Source organism: Chionomys nivalis, chromosome 9, assembly GCF_950005125.1.
Source record: "Chionomys nivalis chromosome 9, mChiNiv1.1, whole genome shotgun sequence".
Taxonomy (NCBI): Eukaryota; Metazoa; Chordata; class Mammalia; order Rodentia; family Cricetidae; genus Chionomys; species Chionomys nivalis.
In genome coordinates, this window is record NC_080094.1 from 55,479,477 (window position 1) to 55,505,402 (window position 25,926).

The 25,926-nt window shown below is 46.3% G+C and overlaps 1 protein-coding gene across 2 annotated transcripts; it reads left to right on the plus strand.

Moving 5' to 3' along the window:
• Positions 1–3: 3 nt before the first annotated feature.
• Positions 4–25,429, plus strand: Ppp1r14d (protein phosphatase 1 regulatory inhibitor subunit 14D). Of its 2 annotated transcripts, none has more exons than XM_057780753.1 (5): positions 4–419; positions 13,818–14,117; positions 24,744–24,827; positions 25,032–25,064; positions 25,265–25,429. In XM_057780753.1, exons 1-5 carry the CDS (start codon positions 339–341, stop codon positions 25,328–25,330), a joined length of 564 nt encoding a protein of 187 aa, XP_057636736.1. In that variant the 5' UTR covers positions 4–338; the 3' UTR covers positions 25,331–25,429. The 2 variants fall into 2 exon arrangements, with proteins under 2 accessions (XP_057636736.1, XP_057636737.1); XM_057780754.1 differs by having other exon boundaries at positions 118–265.
• Positions 25,430–25,926: the final 497 nt, after the last annotated feature.

The window sequence follows — 25,926 nt, forward strand, 5'->3', positions numbered from 1 at the left end:
CCCCACCGCCCTGCCCAGCAGAACTTCCGGCTGGACCCGCCTGGCGACTCCACCACCCCAGACCCAGCCGCTGCACCGGTGGTGTCCGGACGCCCCATGGCGTGGGTGAGGCCCACATGCCCTGGAGGCGGCTCTACACTGGCTCCACGGAGTCCAGCCACTCGTAGGGTCCCAGAGGATCAGAGGTGCATCCCGAAAGCCCAAACTGGGCCGCGACGCCACTGCGAGGTGGCGAGGGTGCGGCAGCCTCCGGCCTCCCTTTCCGGTTAGAGCTCGCGTTCCCTGCCCTTGGCTGGAGGCGTTTGGAAGGGGTTGGAGGAGAAAAGTTGGGGACACCTATGCAAACGATTTCGCTGCCTGTGGCCTGCCCTCAGGACATCATTTCCAGTTTCCCACTAGGAAGAGAACCCCGAAGCTGGGTAGGTTGCGTTCGTGAAAACCAGCCTCAGGGATGCGTGTTGCGGAGGTGCAGCTCTAGACAGCCCTCCTTTCTGGCGTAGTTGAGGAACAGGTGGTTCCTGGTATCCTGGCTTCCCCGCTTTCACCCACAGGAGTTCATTCCCTTTTGTTTGGGCCTCTCCTTCATTTTGTGTTGGCATTTCCTTTTGAACTCTTCACCTTTTGTTGGTATGCGGCCCCATTCCCTGAATTTCAGGTTTATTCTCTTATCCCGAGAAGGGGAACTCCCAGTGAGTAGTTGACCACTCTCTTCCCCATAAATTCGCTGCTTGGACTCCAGCTCACTGAAGGACTGAGATAATGCCTCTCACACAGCAGTGGGCACCTCGGACGTTCTGTCGCAGAATTCGTTGGTTCTATCTATTTTCTTTCAGATTCATTTATTTCTGAGGCAGGGTCTTGATGGGCGTCCCTGGTTCTGACTTCAAAGTCACGTTCCTCTGCCTCACTTCCTAGTGTTGGGATTACAAAGAGTAATCACTACATCTGGCAGGAGTTGTCCTGTTTATGCCCCCTCTTCCCCCCAGAAAAGGTCCGGAGAGGTAGCTCAGCAGTTAAGAGTACTCTTGGAGAGAACTGGAGTTCAGTTCCCAGTATCCACATCTCAGCCCCTGCAACTCCAGCTCCAGGAGCTCTGAAGTCCCCTTCCGGCCTCCTCAAGCACCTGCATACTTGTGATATTTACACACACATACCCATCAAAACGTGTATGAGTGTATGTATGTGTGTGCATCACGTGTGTGCCTGGTGCCTGTTGAGACCAGAAGATAGTGGATCCGCCTGGAACTGGAGTAACCGACAGATGTGAGCTTCCATATGGGTGCTGGGAACTGAACCAAGTTTTTTTTTTTTTTTTTTTTTTTTTAGACTTCTCTGTGTAACCCTGGCTGCCCTGGAACTCACTCTGTAGACCAGGCTGGCCTCGAACTCACAGAGATCTGCCTGCGTCTGCCTTCCAAGTGCTGGGATTAAAGGTGTGCGCCACCACCGCCGAGATTCTCCTTCTCATGGTGGCTGAACCTCCCCCTACCATGGAAATTCCCATTTGCTCACCCAAAGGTTTCACATAGACCTTGGAGCCAAGAATCATTTTTCCTTTATCAACTGCAAATCCTCTGGCTGCTCATGTTACAGATACTGGGAGCAAAAACTAGTGGATGCCAAACCTTCTCTGGATATATTTGGGTTCCACAGCCCCATTAGTGATGCTCCTAATGGTATGCTGGGGGAGAAACACCATGGTACAGTTGCTCGGAAGGAAGGGTTTTGTCAGTTTGATTCCTATGTTCTGTAAAGCTTATACAGAAGAGAATATCTTACCACAGGAGAGCACATTATGATAATATACATTGCCAGAAGTTTATTACATTCATTATGTACATGATATCAGAAATACCTATATTTAAAGCTGGGTGTGGTGGTACATGCTTATAATCCTAGTGCCTGGTTGGAGGAGGCGGGAAAGATCAGGAGTTCAAGACCAATCTTGATGAAGAATCAAGTTTGAGGCCAACCTTGGCTCTATGAGACCTTGCTTCAGAAAAAAAAACAAGTTAAAATGAAGCCAGACCCTTGTGTTCGGGTTGGGAGATGTAACTCATGGTGGTAAATCACGTGCTTTACATACACAAAATCTAGAGTTTGGTTCTTCAGCATTGCAAAAACAGCAAACACATTTATCAGGCATTGAACATGTCCAAGCCTTGTTCCTGAGCACTTCCCACGAATTACCCAGTACAATCCGACCAAACCACGGAAGTAAGTTCTGTTTTATTTCCATTGTACTGTTGAACAAACAGACTCGGGCAGGTGAGCCAGCACGTTGGACCACGGCAGCTAAGTGGCAGAGCGGGGCCTGGCTCAAGGCAGGCTCACTTCACTGCTTCTGCACCCCCGCCCTGGGCTTTATTGTGCTTGCCATTCTGACTTCCTCTGGAAGTTCTGCTCTTAACTTCAGACTCACCTTGCCAGAAATAAAAAATCATTTTCAAGTGATGAGCAGCCAGTTTCCTTTGGGGTGCCTGCTGCCGTGGTTTCAATACGGTTTGGTCCCCTGGAAGCTCGTGATGAAATTTGCTGTGGCGGTGGTGTCCAGAGGTGCGGCCTTTCGGTGGCAATTAGATCATTAAGGAACTGGGTTAATGCTGGAAGGACTGGATGAGTTACCATGAGAACAGGTTGTGGAGTGGGGCTGCTCCTGGTCTTTGTCCTCTTCCGTACACGCCTGTCCCTCCTCTGCCTTACCATCCTTGCTGTGACCGTACGTCAGGCCCCTCCAAATGCGTCAGATCTTAGAGTCTCTGGAAGTGTGTGGTAAAGAAACTGATATTTGGTTGTGGCTTGAATTCGATGGTAGGAACCATCTGCCATTACTTCCCCTGGACTCACTGAGGCAAAGTTTCTTATCTTGCTCGCCAGTCCACTCTGGGGTTCCCCTCTGTCTCTTTATGAGTCGGGAAGTCTAGGCAAGCTGCCATGTCCATCAGGCGCTTATGTGGATTTCTGGGGATCCAAACCCTGTGTTTTAAAGCAAGTGGTTTTTTTTGTTTGCTTGTTTGTTTGTTTTTGGTTTTGGTTTTTCGAGACAGGGTTTCTCTGTAGCTTTGGGGCCTGTCCTGAAACTCGCTCTTGTAGACCAGGCTGGCCTCGAACTCACAGAGATCCGCCTGCCTCTGCTCCCCAGTGCTGGGATTATAGGTGTGCAACTGTCTATAGCCCCTGTTGCCCTCCTCTACACAGCTCCAGGGATTCATCCAACCAGAAAGGATGTCAGTAATAGCTGAAACAGAAGACTAGCCTAGTTACAAAGTAAAACTGACCTTTTTTGTTGTTTTGAAACAGGGTCTTATGTAGCTGAGGATAGCCTTGACCTAACCCGTTTGTTTGCCCTTTCAAGGTCTGGGATTACAATCTTGATACACTGTATCCAGCTCACTTTCAAAAACTTTCTTAATTGAGCTTGCCATGGCGGCAGTTACCTTTATCTAATTCCTCACCTGGGGAGGCAGAGGCAGGCGGATCTGTGAGTTCATAGTGAGTTCCCAGACACCCAGGGCTATGAAGAGAAACCATGTTTCAAAAACAAATGAACAACAAAAACCTTTTTTCTCTCTCTCTCTGTCTTTCTTTCTTTCTTTTTGGTTTTTCGAGACAGGATTTCCCTGCAGCTTGGGAACCTGTCCTGGAACTAGCTCTTGTAGACCAGGCTGGGCTCAAACTCACAGAGATCCACCTGCCTCTGCCTCGTGAGTGCTGGGGTTAAAAGTGTGCATCACTATCTCCTGGTTTCCGTGTGTTTGCCTGTATGTGGCTACAATGGCCAGCAGAGGGCATCAGGTCCTCCTGAACTGGACTTATGGACAGTTATGAGTTATCATATGGGTTCTGAGAACTAAATACAGATCATCTGCAAAAGCAGCAAGTACTTTTTTTTTTTTTAAAAAAAAAAGATTTATTTATTTATTGTGCATACCATGTTCGGTCTACATTTTGCCTGCACACCAGAAGAGGGCATTGGATCTCATCATAGATGGCTATGAGCCACCATGTGGGTTCTGGGAATTGAACTCAGGACGTCTGGAAGAACAGTCAGTGCTCTTAACCTCTGAGCCATCTGCTTAGCCCGCAGCAAGTGCTCTTAACCATTGAGACATCTCTCCATTCCCTTATCCAGCTCCCCTTTTAAAATCTTTTAAAAGTAGAGTCTTGCCTAAGGTTTTCTTAATGAGCTAGGTTATTATGTCTATCAGTAATCTCAGCTCTCTGCTTCATAGTGAGTTTGAAACCTATCTTTCAAACTTTTTTCTTTCAATGATTCAACTAGATTAATTCTCTTGGTTAGTGTAGAAACAAGTTGTGTGTGTGTTTGTGTGTGTGTGTGTTCATGCGTGTGGATGAACATGGGGGCAAGTGCACTTTCACACATGTAGGGGCCAGAGGACAACCTCAGTTGTTTCTCAGACTTGTCCACTTTTATTTTGAGATAGGTATCTCACTGTCCTGGACTGCACTAAGTAGGCTAGACTAGCTTGTAGGCGGGTTTTTCTTTGGGGGGTGGCACCAGCTCACAAATAACAGCATGGAGACTTATTATTAATTATGAAAGGTTGGCCGTAGCTTAGGCAGGCCTCACTAGCTGTATCACTTAAACTAACCCATTTATTTTAACCTACATTTTGTCGCATGGCTCATTACCTCATTTCTCCGTTCTGCTCATGCAGTTTCATCCACATCCGGCTGGTGACTCTGCCTTCTTCTTTCCAGAGTTCTCTCTTTACACAGAAGTCCCGCCTATCCCTGCCAATGCCTAGCTATTGGCCGTTCAGCTTCTATTCCACCAATCACTACAATCAATACATTTTCACAATGTACAAATATCCCACACACTAGCTAAGCCATAGGAGCCCAGAAATCTGTTAGTTTCTACCTTGGCTTGGTGTGTGTTTTCTTTGTTTTTAGCTCAGGCTAACCTAGAAGTTTTAAACTTGTTAAATCACTAAGACCTACCTCCCAAGTCCTGGGAATATAGGCATGTCACCAGGTCCAAATAGGGATTTTCTTATAATAAATTGTGGGGGAGGGCTGGAGAGATGGTTTAGTGGTTAAGAGCACTGACTGTGCTCTGAGAGGATCCGGGTTCAATTCCCAGAACCCACAATGGCAGCTCACAACTATAATTCCAGTTCCAGAGGATTCAACAGCCATGGCAAAACATCAATGCACATATAAAATAAAAATACATAGATTTAAAAATAAATAAGTTGTGGGAGAAATAAAGCGATGTTTTCAAGAGTAGGCCATTTGCTAAGTAGTTTTCGGTTGCTGCGGTAAATATCATAGCCAGAAACAACTGACAGACAGAAGGAAGGGTTTGCCTGACATGGAGATTCAGAGGAGTAGGAGTCCATCATAGCATGGAGGCCTAGCGACACACAACACACACGGAAGTAGGAGTAGAAAGCCGAGAGTTCACATGTTCAAGCACACATATGAGGCAGAGAAAGCCAATTGGAAGAAGGCTGAGGCAAGGCGCTCTCAAAGCCCCCAGGGACACACTTCCTCTAGCAAGGCCACACCCCCTAAACCTCCCCCATCACAGCACCTCCAGCTGATGGCTAAGTGTTCAGAAGCCTGAGCCTATGAGGGACATTTCTCACTTAAACCACCACAGGCCACTATCATAAACTTATGTAAAGGAGAGAGAAAGCTGAGTGTTGATGTCCCTCTGTGTGCTGTTATTATGTTTTATTACCATTGGCCTATGGCAGGGCAGAATATAACTGGGTGGGAAAGCCAAGCTGAATACAGGGAGAAAGAAGGCGAAGTTGAGGGAGACACCAACAGCCACTGGAGAAGCAAGATGTGAGATAACAAGCCATGAGTCTTGTGGTAAAATATAGAATAATTGAAATGGGTTAATTTAATTTGTAAGAGCTAGTTAATAATAAGCCTGAGCTAATAGGCCAAACAGTTTGTAATAAACCTCAGAGTGGTCATTCAGGAACTGGAGGGCGGGAAAGAAACCTCTAGTTATGGTGTGTGGAGGTTTATGCCAGAAGTCTGAACATTTTAGCAGCTAAGACAACAGGATTACCACAGTTCTAGGCTAGCCTGGGCTACATAGTGAGTTTTGGGTCAGCCTGAACTACAGGGTAAGACCTGCTTCCAAAAATAACACTATATACACACAGACACACATCACAATATCACATGAAAGTAGAAAATAGTTTATTGTTTGGGGGACTGGCAGGAAGTTCGAGAGAAAGGGAATTGTATGGAGGAGCGAATGTGGTCAGAGTACATGGTGTACTTCATAGGAATGTCATTACAAAACTCACCGTTATGTATGATGAATGCATTCCAATAAAAATAGAAGACCTTCTGGGCAGTGGTGGTGCACACCTTTATCCCAGCACTTGGGTGTTGGGAGCTATTAGGGGCTGTGGGCCCCTGTACCCTAAATTCCTTGTGAGCAGCTTGTTTTTCCTGTGCTTTCAGCTGCTCTGAGCACAAGACCTTGATGGCAGGCTGATGGGTCAGCCGCTGAAAGATTCCTAGAGCTGGGGCGTGGCCAGAGCCCTATATAAGCACAATAAACTTGGCCCTGAGCACAATAAACCTGGCATTCTTGTATCAAGGATGACTCATGTCCTCATCTCTTTGTCTTTGTCTGTCTCAGTCTCTGTGTCTCTGCGTGTTTCAATCTCCAGCCCCTTGCCCAGAGACTCGCAAACCGTAACAGTAGCGCTGACCATCCTGTAGAGCTACAGGTGTAGAACTTTACACTTGGGAGGCAGAGGCTGGTGGATTTCTGTGAGTTTAAGGTCAGCCTGATCTACAGAGCAGGTTCCAGGACAACCAGGGCTACACACAGAAACCCTTGCAAAAAAGAGAGAGAGAAAGTAACACTTAGCCTGTCATAGTGGTACAGGCAGTTAAGCCCAGTATTTGAGAGGCAGAGGCAGGTGGTTCTCTGAGTTCAAGGTCAGCCTAGCCTGCAGAGCAAGTTCCAGAATAATTAATTGGTGCTGTGCAGAGATCCTTGTCTTGAAAAATAAAGAAACTAATAATAATAATAATGAAAAAGCTTCCCTAGCATGCACAGAGCCCTGGGTTTGATTCAGTATGACGTAAACAAGGAGTGGATAAACACACCTGTAATCCCAGCAGTCGGGAGGAGGCGGGAAGATCAGGAATTCAAGGTCATCCTGGGTCTTACAGGGAGTTTGAAGCTGGTCTGGGATACATAAAACCCCGTCTTTAATAATATGTTTAAAATATTCCACCAGGCATGGTGGCATGTATCTTCAATCCCAGCAGGCAGATCTCTATGAATTCAAGGCCAGCCTATTGTGAGCACCAGGACAGTCAAGGGTACATAATGAGACCTTGTTCAACCTCCCCCCCCGAAAAAAAACCCAAAATATTCCAAATAACTGTGTATAGCACTTTCAAAGATGTACTTATTTTATTTTATGTATATGAGTGTTTGTCTACAAGTATGTACATGCACATTTGTGTCTGGGACCCACGGAAGTCCAAAGAGGGCCTCAGATCCCCTGGAACTGCAGCTGCAGACAATTGTGAGCTGTTATGTAGGTGCTGGGAATTGAACCTTGGTCCTCTGGAAGAGCAGCAGCCAACTTTCTAGCTCACCCCACCCCCAGTCACTTTTTTTTTTTTTTTTTTTTGAAAGAGCAGTTTGATTACAGGGCAAGGGGTCAGTGGGCTAGGTAGTAACTAGTACATTCTTTGCAGCACAGGGAAATGTGTTCTCTTGTTGTTTTTAAAAATGATCTCACTGATCCCTGGTCAGGTTGGTCCTGAACTCACAGGGATCCTTCTGCCTCAGCCTTCTCAGTGCTGGAGATTACAGCCGCAATGTCCGTGTGATGGTTTAAATGAGAATGGCCCCCTATGTTCATATTTGGACCCCAGTTGGCGGAACTGCTTGGAAGGGATAAGGGAGTGTGGCCTTCTTGGGCACGCGCCACTTAGGGTGCTATGCGCCATTCCCGGTGTGTCTCCCTCTACTTCCTGTTTTCACATCAAGCTTTTTTTGTCGTCTTGCACGTGCTCCACCATCATGGACTCCAACCCCGTGAAAGCGTCCACTGTCTCCTTTCACAAGTTTCCTCGGTCGCCGTGTGCCATCACAGCGACGAAAAGTCGCTAAGTCACGGTCTTGAAAGGTTTCTGTAGTAACATTCTCATTTTTAAATTGTTAATGTTTTGGTTTTTCAAGCAGGCTTTCTCTGTGTAGCCCTGGCTGTCCTGGAACGCCCTCTTTGGACAGCGCTGGCCTTGAACTTGGAGATGCGCCAGCCTCTGCCTCCCGAGTGCTGGAATTATAGGCGTGCGCCACCACCACCTGGGTAACATATTTATTTATAATAAAATTTTTGTAATGGAGAAGGAAAAGTCGCGTGAGAACTGGGGCTGAGAATGCCAGTCTTTTGTCCTCTTTGTCACCCTTTGCCACTGGGCTTCACAGTGCCCATACTGCATGCTTATATAGAACCTCACCATCCCCCACCTTAGAAACAAACAGACTCAGTACAGCCCCAGGCCTGAGTGCCCTGTGCAGCATCCGTGACGTTTGCACATTCGTGTCTTCCAGTCCATTACCAAATTCTGTTAAATATACCTAACTAGTTTTTCATTCTGTTCATTTTTTTAAAGATAGGCTTTTATACTTGTAGCCCGAGCTGGTCCAGCGCTCACTATGTGCTCAGGCTAGCCTTAAACATCCTTCCTGCCTCGGTTTCCCAAGTACTGGGATTATAGGTTTTAGCCGCCATACCTGGCTTTTTTTTTTTTTTTTTTTGACAAGATCTTGCTACCATGCCCAGCACTGGCTTTTTTTCTAAAGCTGTTTCTTAGGAGTCAACATATAATAGTGGAAGTCAGAACACTGAGCACAAAAACTTAACATTATCAAGGCAACCATTACAAGACCTAAAAGGAAGATCATAAACAAATGTTAGGGACTAGGGATGCAGCTCAGTTAGTAGAGTGTTTGCCTAATGGACCAGAAGATCTGGGCTGCTAAATCAGTGTGATCCTTGTATTTGTGAAGACAGGAGGACCAGTTCAAGACGGGACTGGAGAGATGGCTCAGCACTGAGAATACTTGCCCCTCTTGCAGAAGACCAGAGGGATGCTGGTTAGCTTTTTGTCAACACAAACAAGGATCATTTGGAAAGAGGACATCTTGACTAAGAAGAACGCCTCCATGAGATTGGCCTGAGGCAAGCCTATGGGCATATTTTCGATTAATGATTTGTGATAATGAGTCAGCCCAGCTCACTATGGGCGGTGCCACCCCTGGGCAGGTTGTCTTGGGTTCTATAAGAAAGCAGACAGAGCAAGCCATGAGGAGCAAGTCAGTAAGCAGGACCCTTCTGTGGTCTCTGTTGTAGTCTTGGCTGTCCTGGAACTCACTCTGCAGACCAGTCTGGCCTCACCTCACAGAGATCCATCTGCCTCTTCTGCCCAAGTGCTGGGATTAAAAGTGTGGCCACTACCTCCCAGCCCTTCTGCTGCAGTTCCTGCCTCAAGTGAAACAAACCCTTTCCTCTCCTTGCTGCTCTTGGTCCTGCTGTTTATCATAGCAAAAGAAAACAGATCAAATATTTTATTTATTTGTTTGATTTTTTTTTTGTTTTCGTTTTTGTGAGACAGGGCTTCTCTGTAGCTTTGGAGCCTGTCCTGGAACTTTTTTGTAGACCACACTGGCCTCGAACTCACAGAGATCAGCCTATCTCTGCCTTCCGAGTGCTGGGATTAAAAGCATATGACACCACTGCCCGGTTTGAAATAAATATTTTAAAAAGAGAAGTTCAAGGCTATTTTCAGCTATGTAGCAAGTTTGAAATCAACCTGGTTCACAAAAAAAAAAAAAAAAAAAAAAGGAAGAAAAAAAGAAAGACAGGAAAAAAAGAAAAAAATTAGGCTGGTGCAGTGCAAACTGAATGACCCAAGCTTAGCTCCTGGAAGCCACGGAAAATCTGTCCCCAGGGCTGCGCATCTGTAGTCCCAGAACTCTTATCAGTGATGTTAAGGCAGAGACAGGAGACTCACCCAGATCGCAGGCCAGTTTGCTGGGAGTGTACTCTTGTTTCAGTACTGAGGAAGGAGAACTCTGTCCTCTGACCTCCACACATATGCTGTGGCATGTGCTTGCCTGCACTCATACACAGGAATAATACATAGAAATATTTATTTTTTTAGCCGGGCAGTGATGGCACATGCCTTTAATCCCAGCACTCGGGAGGCAGAGACAGACGGATCTCTGTGAGTTCGAGGCCAGCCTGGTCTACAAGAGCTAGTTCCAGGACAGGCTCCAAAGCTATAGAGAAACCCTGTCTCGAAAAACAAAACAAAGGGAGCTGGAGAAATGGCTCAGAGGTTAAGAGCACTGATTGTTCTTCCAGAGTTCCTGAGTTCAATTCCCAGCAACCACATGGTGGCTCACAACCACCTGTAATGAAATCTGGTGCCCTCTTCTGGCCTGCAGGCACACGTGCAGACAGAACACTGTAAACAAAATAAATAAAACTTTAAAAACAAAATAATAAATAAATAAAATTAAAAAAAAAAACCAGATTCAACTCAATACCCATCAAAATCCCAGCAAAATTCTTAAAGACCTCGAAAGAACGGTACTCAACTTCATATGGAAAAGCAAAAAACCCAGGATAACCAAAATAATCCTGTACAATAAAAGAACTTCTGGAAGCACCACAATCCCTGACTTCAAACTACAGAGCTACAGTACTGAAAACAGCCTGGAAACAGCCTGGTACTGGCATAAGAACAGACAGGACCACCAATGGAACCGAATAGAAGACCCGGATATCAACCCACACATCTTTGAGCACAAAGAAGCAAAAAATAATAAATGGAAAAAAGAAAGCATATTTAACAAGTGGTGCTGGCATAACTGGATATCAACATGTAGAAGAAAGAAAATAGACACATATCTATCACCATGCACAAAACTCAAGTCCAAATGAATCATAGACCTCAACATAAAGCCAGCCACACTGAACCTTATAGAAGAGAAAGTGGGAAATACACTTGAACGCATGGCACAGGGAACCACTTCCTAAATATAACCCCAGCAGCACAGACACTGAGAGAAACAATTAATAAATGGGACCTCCTAAAACTGAAAAGCTTCTGTAAAGCAAAGGACCGGTCAACAAGACAAAATGACAGCCTACAGAATGGGAAAAGATCTTCACTAACCCCACATCAGACAGAGGTCCGATCTTCAAAATATACAAAGAACTCAAGATATGGCTAAGAAAAGAACAATAATCCAATAAAAAATGGAGTACAAACCTAAACAGAGAACTCTCAACAGAAGAATCTAAAATGGCTGAAAGACACTTAAGGAAATGTTCAACATCCTTAGTCATCAGAGAAATGCAAATCAAAACAACTCTGAGATTCAATCTTACACTTGGCCAAAATCAAAAACACTGATGACAATTTATACTGGAGAGGTTGTGGGGAAAAGGGAACACTTCTGCATTGCTGGTGGGAATGCAAGCTGGTACAACCCCTTTGGATGTCAGCATGGTGATTTCTCAGAAAATTAGGAAACAACCTTCGTCAAGACATAGTAATACCACTTTGGGGTATTTTTCCAAAGGATGCTCAGTCGTGCCACAAGGATATGTGCTCAACTATGTTCATAGCAGCATTGTTTGTCATAGCCAGAACCTGGAAACAACCTAAATGCCCCTCGGTCAAAGAATGGATAAGAAAAATGTGGTACATTTACACAATGGAGTAATACATAGCAGAAAAAATAACGACAGCTTGAGTTTTGCAGGAAAATTGATGGAGCTAGAAAACATTATTTTGAGTGAGGTAACCCAGACACAGAAAGACAATTATCACATGTACTCACTCCTAGGTGGTTTTTAAACATAAAGCAAAGAAAGCCTACAAACCACAATCCCAGAGAACTTAGACAACAATGAAGACACTAAGAGAGACTTACATAGATCTAATCTACATGGGAAGTAGAAAATGACAAGATCTCCTGAGTAAACTGGGAGCATGGGGACCTTGGGAGAGGATTGAAGGGAGGAAAGGAGAGCCAGGGAGGGGAGCAGAGAAAAATGTAGAGCTCAATAAATATCAATAAAATGTATAAAAAATAAAAATATACACTTTAATTAGTGTATAAATTGTTAAATTTAAAAAAGGAAATATTTATTTTTTTAATTAGCATGTATAAGACTCAAGATTTAATCAATCATTGATCAATGGTAGAGTGCTTGCCCTCTACATGTAAGGCCTTGGTTCTACCCTCAGCACACTCAGACACACACACACTCAGACACACTCACACACTCAGACACACACACACTCAGACACACACAGACACACACACTCAGACACACACACACTCTCACACACACACACACTCAGACACACACAGACTCAGACACACACACACTCTCACACACACACACACTCAGACACACACACATGAACTACATAAAAGGACAATCATTATTTCAAGAGACTAAAGCCAAAAATGATGGTAGGAGTTAGTAGTTACATACGGAGAAGGGAGAAAGCTTTTTTTTTTTTTTTCCATTTATTTGTCTTTGAGCTCTTTATTAAAAAGAAAAAACAGCCGGGCAGTGGTGGCGCACACCTTTAATCCCAGCACTCGGGAGGCAGAGGCAGGCGGATCTCTGGGAGTTCGAGGCCAGCCTGGTCTACAAGAGCTAGTTCCGGGATAGGCACCAAAAGCTACGGAGAAACCCTGTCTCAAAAATCAAAATAAATCCAGCCTGGTCTACAAGAGCTAGTTCCAGGACAGGCTCCAAAACCACAGAGAAACCCTGTCTCGAAAAAAAAAAAAAAAAAAAAAAAATCAAAATAAATAAATAAATAAAATAAAAAGAAAAAGAAAAAACAAACCACAAAACCTCCAGTTTTCTATAACTTTAAGTTATTTAAGTTTTTAAAAATAAAGAACTAAATAAATGAAAACATTATTTGTACACAAGATGGCAAGCTTGTTTACAAATCTGAGTCTCAACTTCTGTGTGAAGTTAGGTCTGCAAATTTCTTTTAACAGGAAGAAGCTGAATCAGGAAGGGACACATGACAATAATCATGGCTCATGAATGATAACGTTCAATGTAGGCCAGTTTGCATAAATTTGCCTTAACAATCACAATAGCAGGGCCGATAGCAGATAAAATTTGGACACACCCAAACACAGGGCACGGGGTCCATTGGGCCACGGGGCCCACAGGCTCAGAGGTAGCTCTCTGCCAACTCTGTCCACTGGCTGAGATTGCCCTGGGTGGTGCCTCACTCTAGTCAGGAATCCTTCTGCAGGAACCAGAACTGTCTGGCCACAGCTGCTCGGACCCGCAGTGGGCCATCTCCACAGCTGCTCCGGGCGCTGTGGGCCATTTAGTTCCAAGAAGATGGGTTGCTGAGAGAATTCAGGTGAATGACTTTTGTCACATTTCTAGAGCTATCCATGGGAGACAGGTGGGAGCCTCACACCCACTCAGGATTCCCAGGCTCCTTCCTTCCTCTTCTCAAGGCCTGGCAGCCTGTTGACCTTTGCTTGTCTGAGGTTTATGTTTCTGTGGGCCCCAGCAGCTGCTGAAGGGAGGGAGTATGGCCCTGAATGCCACTGGCTGGCAGGGAGAAGCCAGGAGACTCATTCCCAGCTCTAAACAAAGCCCTATTGATCTTTGACCCCTGCCCCTCCCAAGCGTCTTGGCCCTCTTCCCACCCCCTTTCTTCCTTGTGGGACTCTCCCTCCACTCTCCCTCTGTCCCCTCATTTTCCTCCATGCTCTTGCCTAGACGGGCAGCTTCCCCCAGCTCCTGGCCCAGTCCGATCTGTCCATGCTGTCGTCAAGTCCTGCTTCCTGTACATCTCCCAAGCCTGACACCGACAACCCCGATAAGAAGGTCCACTGGGCTTCTGAGAAGAGGAGGAGGACATCTTCCACAGACTCAGAATCAAAGACTCACTTGGACGTCTCTAAGTTGCCCAGGTCCCGGAGGCCCAGCCGGCTAACGGTGAAGTATGACCGGGGCCATCTGCAGCGCTGGCTGGAGATGGAGCAGTGGGTAGATGCTCAGCTGCAGGAGCTCTTCCAGGTGGGTAGCTTGAGGGAGGCTGCCGGAGACTGTGGACCCAGGCCAGGTCCCGATACTCAGACGGCTTGCTTGGAGACACCCAGGGGAGCTGGAGGGGCGATGTGTGATGTTGTCACGGAGCATGCTCCTTCTTCAGATGGAAGGAAAGTCTTGACTGTGTCTTTAACCCCTGTGTGCTATGGAAAAGGTCCTTTAACATTGCCTGGACTCCGTTTCTGAGCTATGCAAGGGGCTCTCCTTGCCTGATGTATCTCTTTGCTAAGACTTTCTGAGAGTCAAATGACAGTTGAAGAGTCCATGCTTGGCCAGACCTTGTTTTTATGTCTTTTTGGTGTACGTCCATGCAGAGAGCCACATTGTCCAGTACTGTCCCTAGCAGTACTGTGGCTATTAGCTGTAAATGAATGAAGATGAAATAAAATTTAAAATGTGGGTCCCAGGTCCCATAGATGTGGTTAAAGTGCTGACGGTCTCATGTACCATATTGACGGCACAGATGTGGGCCAGCTCCACTCTCTTAGAACTAGACGGAACAGGCAAGGAAGAGCACCCATACCGTGACCCCAGCTGGCTTTGTGTGTGCCTCTCTAACCGCCTTTCCTCAGCTTCAGCCTGGGAAAGGCTGGGTCTTGCCGCTGGTCACGGGAGGGGCACCTTCACCAACTCTGTTCCCAGTTGATCCCTCAAGGATAACATTTTGACCTCTTAACGGCACCCTAGCCTCAATGCAAGTCCGAGCACGCATTATTTGATTTAACCCTCCCCACAGCTCCATCAGGCAGGTGCTGTCTTTCAGCTGAGAGAGTGTTGACTTGGGGCTGGAGAGCTCAGCTGGTAGAGTGTGTACGTGAAGTCCTGGCTTTGACTCCCCCCCCCCCCCAGCACGGTGCTCATGGCTCATGGTGGCACATTTCTATGGGAGGTAGAAGCTAGAGGGTCAAAAGTTCACAGGTATCCTCAGCGACCTAGTGAATTTGAAGCCACCTGGGAAACATAAGTGACTTGTTCAAAGTCATACAGCTGGGAAGCCATGGGAGTAGGAGTATAGTGCGGCCCCTAGCTGGAGAGTTTGGGCACTTATTTGAACAGCCAGTGAGAACTGAAATCTGCTAAAGCAGGTGCATGCATGGGGCGGTTTATAGGCCCCATGGTTGGGCCCAGGAGGCTAACCCACAGGACCGGGAGTTCTCATTGATCACAAGAGTGTTTAGCTTGTCTGTCTTCTTCCTTCCTTCCTTCCTTCCTTCCTTCCTTCCTTCCTTCCTTCCTTCCTTCCTTCCTTCCTTCCTTCCTTCCTTCCTTCCTTCCTGCCTCCTTACCCCACTCCCTTCTTCTTTGGGTCCTGCATCAGGCCCTGTGATTCTTGCCAGTGAGGAGGCCGTCCTGCTACGGCAATAGGAAAGGCTGGCAGGAGGAGCCTGGTCAGTCCTGCAAGCTTACTGTGTCCTGTGTCCGTTTAGTACACGGGTTGCTCTTGTCTGCTGAAGCATTAGCCTAGCTGTAGAGGGTAGAGAGAGGCCCCCGAGTGGGGAGCTAGAGAGGTAGACTCTCTTGGTCCCCACCTGTTGTTTTGCAGCGCCTCCTCTACCCCACTTCACCACTTCCCGCTCCTCCCCTCTGGATTAGTTTCTGTTTCAAAGTGTTTCTTGGGCACTTGCTTGAAAAGTCTCCTATTCCAGACACCTCAGGGCGAGTCCTGCTGAAGAGCCTCATTTACGAGGTGAAGATGGAGGAGGGGAGGGTGTATAGTAATGTGCCCGCAATGCGGGCAAACGAGGCCCATGAGAGGACCACTCCCGGGCAGTGACTGACATAAAACCGCTGGCCTATAGTTGCCATGGCAATTGTCCAAAGGTGCCCACAGGAAGCAGCTAACCACCTGGGAAGTTCCAGGTGGCTGGGCATCTTAGAGGTCAAGGTAACTCAACTTACTCAGTTTCGGGTCTGCCTCCAGGGCTCTAACCTGCCCACCTTGCCCTGCGGCACTGTTGGGAATGGTTACAGGGATTTGTGACTTGTTTAGTTTAACGACACCAACCTTCCTTCCTCAGAGGACCAATGTCCCCCTAGGTGTATAGCTTGGCCTGGGGTCTGTGGGGAATGAAATCTGGGGATATACACAATCTGAGGGCCCTGAAGCGTCTGTTTTCCAGAAGTCACCTGAGGATTTGACTTCTAGGCAGGGACTTAATCAGCTGTACATTAAGGAGACCCTTGTTTAACAACCGGCTCCATCCGCTGTTTCTATCCCCTAGGTTTTTACTTCATGTCAGGCCCTTAAAGTCACGACTTGTCCTGACTTTTCCTACTTCCAACCACTCAGTCCCCTGACTCAGTTTGCTATCCACTGCATTAGGTGTAAATCTAACATGCACATCAGCAGGGGACACCACTGACCGAGAGCGAAATATTTCCTTCCTGCAGCTTCCATGATACTGGATTTTCCTGGTGACAGCTGGAACACATTCCTGTTGGGATGGTGACATTTTAAAGCAACAACCTATTATATTTTTACTCCTTTTTTTTTTTTTTTTTTTTTTTTTTTTTTTTTTTTTTGGCTTTTGTGTCTGGCTGCCCTGGAACTTGCTCTGTAGACCAGGCTGGCATTGATCTCACAGATATCCACCTGCCTCTGCCTCTCAAGAGACAGGATTACAGGCGTGCACCACCAGTGCCTGGCAGTCTATTACATTTTTAACTTTTTAAAAAGTGTGGTTGCCAAGCCTGGTAGCACAGGCCTATAATCTCAGCTACTGAGGAGACTGGGCAGAAGTATTGCAGGTTCGGGGCTAGCTGGGGCAACTCAGTGAGACCCTATGTTGAAGTAAAAACTACACAAAAGATCTGGGGCTATAGCTCAGTGTAGGTAGGGCACTTGCTCACCATGTGTGAGAACTTGGGTCTCACATCACTCCTGAGTGCCACCAAATACATAAGTACACAGAAAGTGTTGTCGGACTCACTGAGGTGGCTAAGGTGCCACCACACAAGCCTGGTGACCTCAGTTTGATCCCTTGAACCCAAGTAAAGGTGGAAAGAGAAAACCAACTCCACAAAGTTGTCCTCTGACCTTGGCACACGTACTCCCATCATACACATGATGATGATGAGGAGGAGGATTGATTGATGATAATTTTTAGAAAGTTGCCAGCTGGACATGGTAGTGCACACCTTTAACCCCAGCACCAAGAGGTAGAAGCAGGCAGATTTCTATGAGTTTGAGGCCAGCCTGGTCTACATAGTGAGAGCCTGTCTCAAAACAAAACAAAGCAACAGGTATTGTCAATGTGTCAGACATTGTTAGCTCTTTCAGGCTGTTCTCCGTTGCTAGTCTCCATGGTCTGGGTGTGGAATGAAGGTGAGAACGGGGATCAAATCAGGCAACGGCTGACAAGAAGCCACCACACACGACCGTGTCACAGGCTTACCACACTTGTTCATCTCAGTGGGGTTGTTCTTCTCTGGAAATTCAAAACGTATATGAGGGCTGAGGGTGGAAGCTTAGTGGTAGAGCACGTGTTTAGCATGTGCAAGGCCCTGACATTAGGAATGAGGGGACTTGAAGGAAAAAATGCTGGGGCTCTGATACAATCCTTTATTATCATCATTTTACTGTAGGGTCCGCCATGGTCAACATATATTGAGAACATAATGATATAGTAATGGTTTGGGGTCAGGAGTCTTTTTATAGAAGCAAATTTCTAAACTCTTTAAAAAAAATTATGGCTGGGCATGGTGACTCACGCCCTTAATTCCAGCACTTGGGAGGTAGAGGCAGGTGAAGCTCTGTGAATTTGAGGCCAGCCTAGTCTACAGAGTAAGTTCCAGGACAGCCAGGGTTACAGAGAAACTCTCTCTTGAAAAAAAATCAATATAATAATAATAAAAATTGCATGTGTGCACACATGATGGATATATGTGGGTATTCATGCCACAGTGTGTGTGGCGTTTGCTCTCTCCTGTTTTTATGTGCTTTCCAGGGATCAAGTTAGGGCTCTAGGCTTGTGCAGCAAGCGCCTTCACCCACTCAGCCATCTCAACAGCCCCAAACGTCTATATAGTTATTTACTTAGTTTTGAGAAAGGGTCTTGCTGTGTAGCCTAAACTAGCCCTGAACTCCAGACTTCAGAGTAGCTGGAGTTAGAGGCAAACCTTGCCCTGGCTCTTCTCCTGCCCTCTGAGGTTCTGATATACAAACTTAGGGTGATTGATGGTCAGCAGGCCAGGGCTGTGTTCTGCATCCTACTTAGCATCCACCTCCTGGGCTGTCTTCTCTCTCTCTCTCTCTCTCTCTCTCTCTCTCTCTCTCTTAGAATTAAATGTAGGGTTAATTCCATCTAGTAAAGTCTTTATTTAAAATATTATTTCTTCTTGATGCTCCACTTGACTCTTATCTATTTTTGGTATTTTGAGACAAGGTCTTACTATATAACCTTGTTTGGCCTAGAATTCACAGTTTCTGCTGAGTACTAGGGACCAACTGTGAGGAACTGAGGCACAGAGGTTGATGATTCTCAGACCTTACTAGGACTGGACATAAATCAAGTCTGAGCAACGAGTTGAACAGTCACATACAGGGATTCAATAGAGACCTCAAAAAGGTCATTCTGCACTGGGAGGGCCAATGATTCTCCGGATTAAAGGCAACTTTGGACTGATCCCAACAAAGTTTAGAAACATGTATTAGATCGATCAAACTGAACCACGAATGAAAAAAAAATTTTTTTAAGTGCAGCTACTTTAGCAGGGGCAATGGCTCACGGGTTAAGAGCACATTAGTGCTCTTGTAGAAAAGGCAAGCTCAATCTCCAGAATCCACATTGGGCAGCTCAGAACTGCCTGAAACTCTAGCTCTGGAGGATTTGATGCTCCTGGCATTATCACCCTGTCTGCCTGCATGCCGCCATGTTCCCTGCCATGATGATAATGGACTGAATCTTTTTGAACTGTAAGCCAGCACCTCAATTAAATGTTTTTCTTGTTAAGAGTTGCCATGGTCATGGTGTCTTTTCATGGCAATAGAAACCCTATTATTGTGTGTGTGTGTATGTGCGCGCGCGCACGCACGTGCTATAAGTCAGCTTCAGGTGTAACTCCTTTTTGGTTTCTCTGTAGCTTTGGAGCTTGTCCTGGAACTAGCTCTTTTTTTTTGTTTGTTTGTTCTTTTGTTTTTGTTTTTGTTTTTCGAGACAGGGTTTCTCTGTGGCTTTGGAGCCTGTCCTGGAACTAGCTCTTGTAGACCAGGCTGGTCTCGAACTCACAGAGATTCACCTGCCTCTGCCTCCCAAGTGCTGGGATTAAAGGCGTGCACCACCACCGCCCGACTCACGAGTGCTTCTTTTTTAAAGTTTATTTATTGAGCATACAATGTACTGCTGGCAAGGAAGGCATCAGGTCTCATTACAGATGGTTGCGAGCCACCATGTGGTTGCTGGGAATTGAACTCGGGACCTCTGGAAGAGCAGCTAGTGCCCTTACCCTCTGAGCCATCTCTCCAGCCCCCCTTTTTTAATTTTTTTGAGAGGAGAGAAAAGTCTCAGAATTTAGGAGCACTTGTTGTTCTTGCAGAGGACCCAGGTTCGGTGCCCAGCACTCACATGGTGGCTTACAGCCATCCATAACTCCAGCTCTAGGGGATGTGGCACACTCTTCTGACCTCCCTAGACACACACATGCAGGCAAAACACTTATACACATAAAATAAAATGAATACGTCTAAAAAATTCATTTTTATTTTATGTGTAGGATTGTTTTACCTTCATTTATATATATGAACCACATGCCTCTCCAAAGATGCTGAGAGAATGTCAGATCCCCTGAACCTGGGGCTACAGGAGTTTGTGAGCTGCCTGATGTGGGAGTCCTCTGCAAGAACAGTTGATGCTCCTAACCACTGAGCCATCTTCCCAGCCCTGGCCACACCTTGTGTGTCTGAGACAGAGTCTCTTACTGGGACCTGGGCCTTGCTGATTAGAAAGGCTGGCAGACCAGCAAGGTCCAGGGGTCCTCCAAACTCTGCCTTTCTTCTGGGATTACAGACACTTGACACAGGCTGGCTTTTTATGGAGGCGCTGGGGACCAGCCTCAGGTCTCATGCTTGTGTGACAAGCACTGTAGATGTTATCTCTCCAGCCTCCCTCCCACCTTTTGTGTTGTTTGAAACAGTCTCATGTAGATTTTTATTTATTATGTATATAGGTTTCTTCCTTTATATATCCTGCAGTACAGAAGAGGACACCAGATCTTATTACAGATGGTTGTGAGCCACCATGTGGTTGCTGGGAATTGAACTCAGGACCTTTGGAAGAGCAGCCAGTGCTCTATTCCTCTGAGCCATCTCTCCAGCCACCTTTTTTTTTTAAAAAAAATATTTATTATTTATACAATATTCTGTCTGTCCGTGTGTCTGCAGCCACAAGAGGGCACCAGACCTCATTACAGATGGTTGTGAGCCACCATGTGGTTGCCGGGAATTGAACTCAGGACTTTTGGAAGAGCAGGCAATGCTCTTAACCACTGAGCCATCTCTCCAGCCCCCGCCAAGAATGATCTTGAACCTCTGATCTTCCTGCCTTGATTCTTGACTGTTCCACCACACCTGTTGCTTTTGTTTTTCCAAAATTATTTTATTAGTGTGTGTGTTCTGTGTGTGTGTATGATCTGTGTCTGAATGTGAGCTCACACGTGTCGTCATGCACATGTAGAGATCAGAGGACAGCTTTCCAGGAATTGGTTTTCTCCTTCCACTGTGGGATCTGGAGATCAAACTGAAGTCATCAGCCTTGTGTGGCTAGCACCTCTATCTGCTGAACCATCCCTTTGCACCCCCCCCCCGCCAGATAGGGTCCCACTATGTAGCAGTGGCTAGCCTGAAATTCATTATATAGACCAGACTGGCCTTGAACCCAGAGAGATCAGACTGCCTCTGCCTTCTGAGTGCTGGGATCAAAGGTGTGTGCTACCAGGACTGACCAGGGTCTTTTGCTTTGTTTCGTTTTTTGTTTGTTTGTTTTCAAGACAGGGTTTCTCTTTGTAGCTTTGGAGCCTATCCTGGTACTCACTCTGTAGACCAGACTGGCCTCGAACTCAAAGAGATCTGCCTGCCCCTGCCTCTCAAGTGCTAGGAATAAAGGTATCTGCCACCACTGCCCGGCTTGTTTTTATTTTTTAAGGAAAATTTTGCTGTGTAGCCCTTGCTGGCCTTTACCTGCTATGTAGTCCTTAAAGCTTCTAGCAATTCTTCTGCCTTAGCTTCCCATTTTCTGAGACTACAGGTGTGTCATGACCTCTGACTTTTGTTTGTACATTTGTGCAATGTCCTACCTAGTCACCTACATGGTGAGAATCACCTAGTCCTGTTCCCCCCTCACCCCCAAGACGATGAGCATAAGGATTTGGTTAAGTTTATTTGTCGTTTGTTTTGGAGACAGAGTCTCGTTTCAGGCTTAGTAGCCCAGGCTGACCTTCCGTCTACCTCCCTGCTGGGATTATAAGTGTCCTGGGTTTCTGCTGGTCCTGGGGACTGAGTCAGGACTGTGCATGCTAGGCAAGCACTCCAGGCTGAACTTTCCGATATCTCACTAATTTTTACTCTCCAGATTGCAGAGGCTGCTTCTTCCAGGACTCTCCCTGGCCCCTGGCTTGGTGAGCTTTCCGTTTCACGTCCTCCTATGGTCTCTCATCTCGGCATCTTTCTGTTACCACCTGTAACTGCTCTTTCACTTGTCTTTGGCTTTTCAAGGACGGGATAGTGCTGTCTGTCTGTCTTGCTGTTACAGCCCTAAGACTCACTGTCACCTTTGATACACAGTGTGCCTTTAATAAGCAGCTATAAAGTGTGTGAGGGCTGAAAGAGATGAGTTATAGGAGGCAGAAGTGAAGGGTGTCGAGAGCTTAGGGGGAAGTGAGAACTCAAGAAATATTGATTTTAAAAAGTGCAGAAGTCTTCAAGTGTTAACAGTGTTACCTGTTAGTGAGAGGAGCAAGAAGGTAGATAAGCCTTATTTTCCTTTTTGCTACTTCATTTGATATGTTTTATTTGTAATTTACAAAGTCAGTTTTATTGAATATAAACTGACATACAGTAAAATGTGCCCTTTTGCAGTGTACATAAAAATACAGAGGATGAGCCAGGGGGTGGTGGCGCACGCCTTTAATCCCAGCACTTGGGAGGCAGAGGCAGGCAGATCTCTGTGAGTTCGAGGTCAGCCTGCTCTACAGAAAGAGTTCCAGGACAGGTTCCAAACCATACCAAACCAAACTAAAGCAAAACAAACAAAACAAAAAAACAATAGAGGGTGTATTTTTTCCTTTATAAAATGTTACATCATCAAGGTAAGAAATATTTCCATCTCCGAAGAAGTTCCTCAAATAACAGTTGCCTTTAAACGAAATATGTAATTTAATTACTATCATTTTAATATATTTTATTTAATATAATTTAAACAAATTATATAATTGCTATTGTATCTGACTTTGTTGCTGCTGTTGTTACCAGTTTTCCTTGTGTTTTGAGACATGATGGTGGGTCTTCTACTAAATATAAAATCCAAGGTGACCTCGTACTCATAGCAGCCCCCTGTCTCAGCTTTACTAGGATTACACTGGTGTGCCATCTGGTCTGGCTCCTTATCTATGCTATGACTCATTAACTGCCGTAATATGGAGGCTGTGTGAAGTCAAGGTCTTTGTTCACTGAGGTTCCCCAGTTCATAGTGCCAAGTTCACAGCAACGGCTAGACACATGCTTCTAGAAAGGCAGATTCCAAATGATTAAGCAGCCAAATGGGGAAACAGAAACTTGGAAACCACTAGAGAAAAGTACAGATGGGAGCTGGCGAGGTGGTTGGCGGTAAAGGTGCTTGCTGTGCAAGACGGGCTACCTGAGCTTGGTCCTGGGAACCCAAGTCCTCAAGCTGTTCTCTGACCCCACATCTATGTCTATGTTTCTCTCTCTCTCTCTCTCTCTCTCTCTCTCTCTCTCTCTCTCTCTCACACACACACACACACACACACACACTTTAAACAATGATTATAAAATATTCAGCTAGGTATGGTGGCACACACCTATATTCCCAGTACTCAGGAGGCTGAGGCAGAAGGATAGCAAATTAGGGACCATCTTGAGCTATCTAGAAGGACTCCATTTGATGTTTTATGAGTCAGGTTCTCACTATACAGCTTTAGTTGGTCTGGAGCTAGCTGTGTAGACCAGGCTGACCTTCAACTCTTAGGGATCTGCTTGTCTCTATCTTCTGAGTGCTGGGATTAAAGGCATGAACCACCACACCGGGCATTTTCCCCGGAAGTACAGGTCTTTCATTGGCCTGAAACTCACTAGTGGGCTAGGCTGGCTAGCAGCAAGCCCCACAGATTACCTGTCTCTACCTTCCCAGGGCTAGGATTACAAGCACTCACTGCTGTGCCCCATGCTTATTTTAATTGTTAATAACATTTATTTATTTGTATGTATCCACACATCTGCGGTACACATATAGAAGAGGGAGTTGGCGCTCTACTTCTACTACACAAGTCCTGAGGCTCAAACCTGGATCCTGTGGAAGAGCAGCCAGTGCTTTTAGCCCTCTCTCTAGCCCTCCCCCTGCCCTTTAGATGGGGTCTTATTCAATGCCTAAACGGACATTGAAGTTGCCATGTAGCCAAGGGTTGTCTTGAACTCTTGATCCTCTTGTCTCTACCTCCCAGATGCTGGGATTACAGGCATGCACCACCATGCCCAGTTCCTAAGCTTCCATGTTCCTATTTTAGGGTTTTAAGAGGTTTTATTTGTTTGGTTTTTGAAACAGGATTTCTCTATGTAGCTCTGGCTGTTCTGAAACTCGCTCTGTAGATCAGGCTGGCATCAAACTCACAGAGAGCTGCCTGCCTCTGCCTCCCAAGTGCAGGGATTAAAGGTGTGTGCCACATTGCTTGGCACTTTTTTTTTTTTTGAGACTGGTCTTTCTACATAACACTGGCTGTCCCAGAACTCTTGTGAAGACCAGGCTGGCTGGCCTCAAACTCACAGAGATCCACTTGCCTCTGCCTCCCGAGTGCTGCCATTAAAAGTGTGCACCACCACACTCAGAAAAGTATCTTATTATTTTATGTGTATAGGTATTTAGCCTGCATATGTATTTGTTCTCCAAGTGCTTGGTACCCAAGGTACTACAGGAAGAGGTGCAGGAAACCCTAGAACTGGAGTTGCAGACAGTTGCAGCCTCCATGTGGGTGCTGAAAATCTAATTCAGATTCTCTGGGAGAGCAGCTAGTGCTCTTATCTGCTGAGATGTCTCCCCAGAGCCATCCCCTCCTTAGACAAGGACTCACTCTCAAGTCTAAGTTGAGCCATCTCCTGGGAGCCATCTCTTCCCTGAGACGAGGTCTCACTCTGAGGTTGCTCTGGAACTCATGATCTGCTTTCCTCTGGGAGAAGACCCTCTTCCTGAGTAACTCTTAACACTTTCATATAGAACATAGTAGGTGTTTAGTAAATGCTTATTGGATAGAATAACTAATGAGCATTCTGAGTAAGCTGAGGAGGGGATCAATATGGAAGATGAGCAGTTGAAGGCAGAGCTGGGTTCTTGCACCAGGGGGTCAAATCTCTCTGTTACTCTCAACTAGAGTCAAGAAGCTCCTTCAGAGCCTGAAATTGATCTGGAAGCGCTCATGGAACTATCCACAGAGGAACAGAGGACTCAGTTGGAGGTAGGATGGAAGCTGGGGACTGAAGTTGGGCTGGAAGCTTAGGTCCTGTTTCCCTGGGTGTCCTGAGTACCAATTCACAGGGCCACACTAACCAACCGAGCTAACTGCCAGCTGCAAAGAACCAAGTTACAGGGGAGGGATCTTGGAGACTGATAGGCACTTGTGGGGAAGTCATATGTCTTAGCTCACCTTGCTCTCTTTCAGGCCATTCTCCGAGACTGCCCCTGTGACACAGAGGTAAGGCATATTCTGTTTCCACAGTGGGAGGATGCTGAACGGGGGAGGCTAGGATGAATAAAGAGGAACATCTGAAAGGGAAGCTTGACCCTTGACAATTCTTTCCTTTTCTTGCTCTGGGGGACATTCGAAGACAGATTAGGGAGGGCAGCATGGTGACTGTGACTTCTTGTTTGATCTCATTGCTTTTTCTCCCACAGTCTTTTATCTCTGAGCTGCTCAGTCAACTCAAGAAACTTCGGAGACTCAGCAGGCCTTCGAAATAATGCTGGAGAGAGCATATTCTGCAGCCCAGCCCTGATCTGGATACTGGCTGACAAGGGATGCAGAAGACAAAGAGAGACACTTGGGTAGCCCAAATGTATGTGCAGACACAGCTGGGCTCTCTCTGCTGGGCACTCTGGGAGTCAGCTGTGGCTGTTGCCTAATGCTTCCCTTGGCAGCCAGGATAAAAACTTTAGGAAACCAGCTAAGTGTGTGGAGTGTGGTGTGTATCTATGCTGGGGGATGGGAGAGGGGCAGTGCTATCTTGGAAGACCAACATCCTAAGTCCCTTGGCTGTGCCCACAGCATTCATCCATCATCCTCATCCTCAGCTAACAGGTGTTGGGAATTCAAAGACCACCAGGACTCATGGTGGGACTGTCCTTGCTGGGAGCTTACAGCACAGTGAAACCTTTTGTGAATTCCACAGGAGTCTGCTTCTACCCTGCTGTGTTCTTAGCACCTCTCACAGGCCTCAGGCTCAGGGGCCGCAGGGTTCTGGATGTAGATGGTGCTGGGCACCTGGAGGTACAGGTCAGTGGTAGAGCACACATGTAGCATGTATAAGGTGTAGGTTCAATCCCCCTACTGCCAGAAA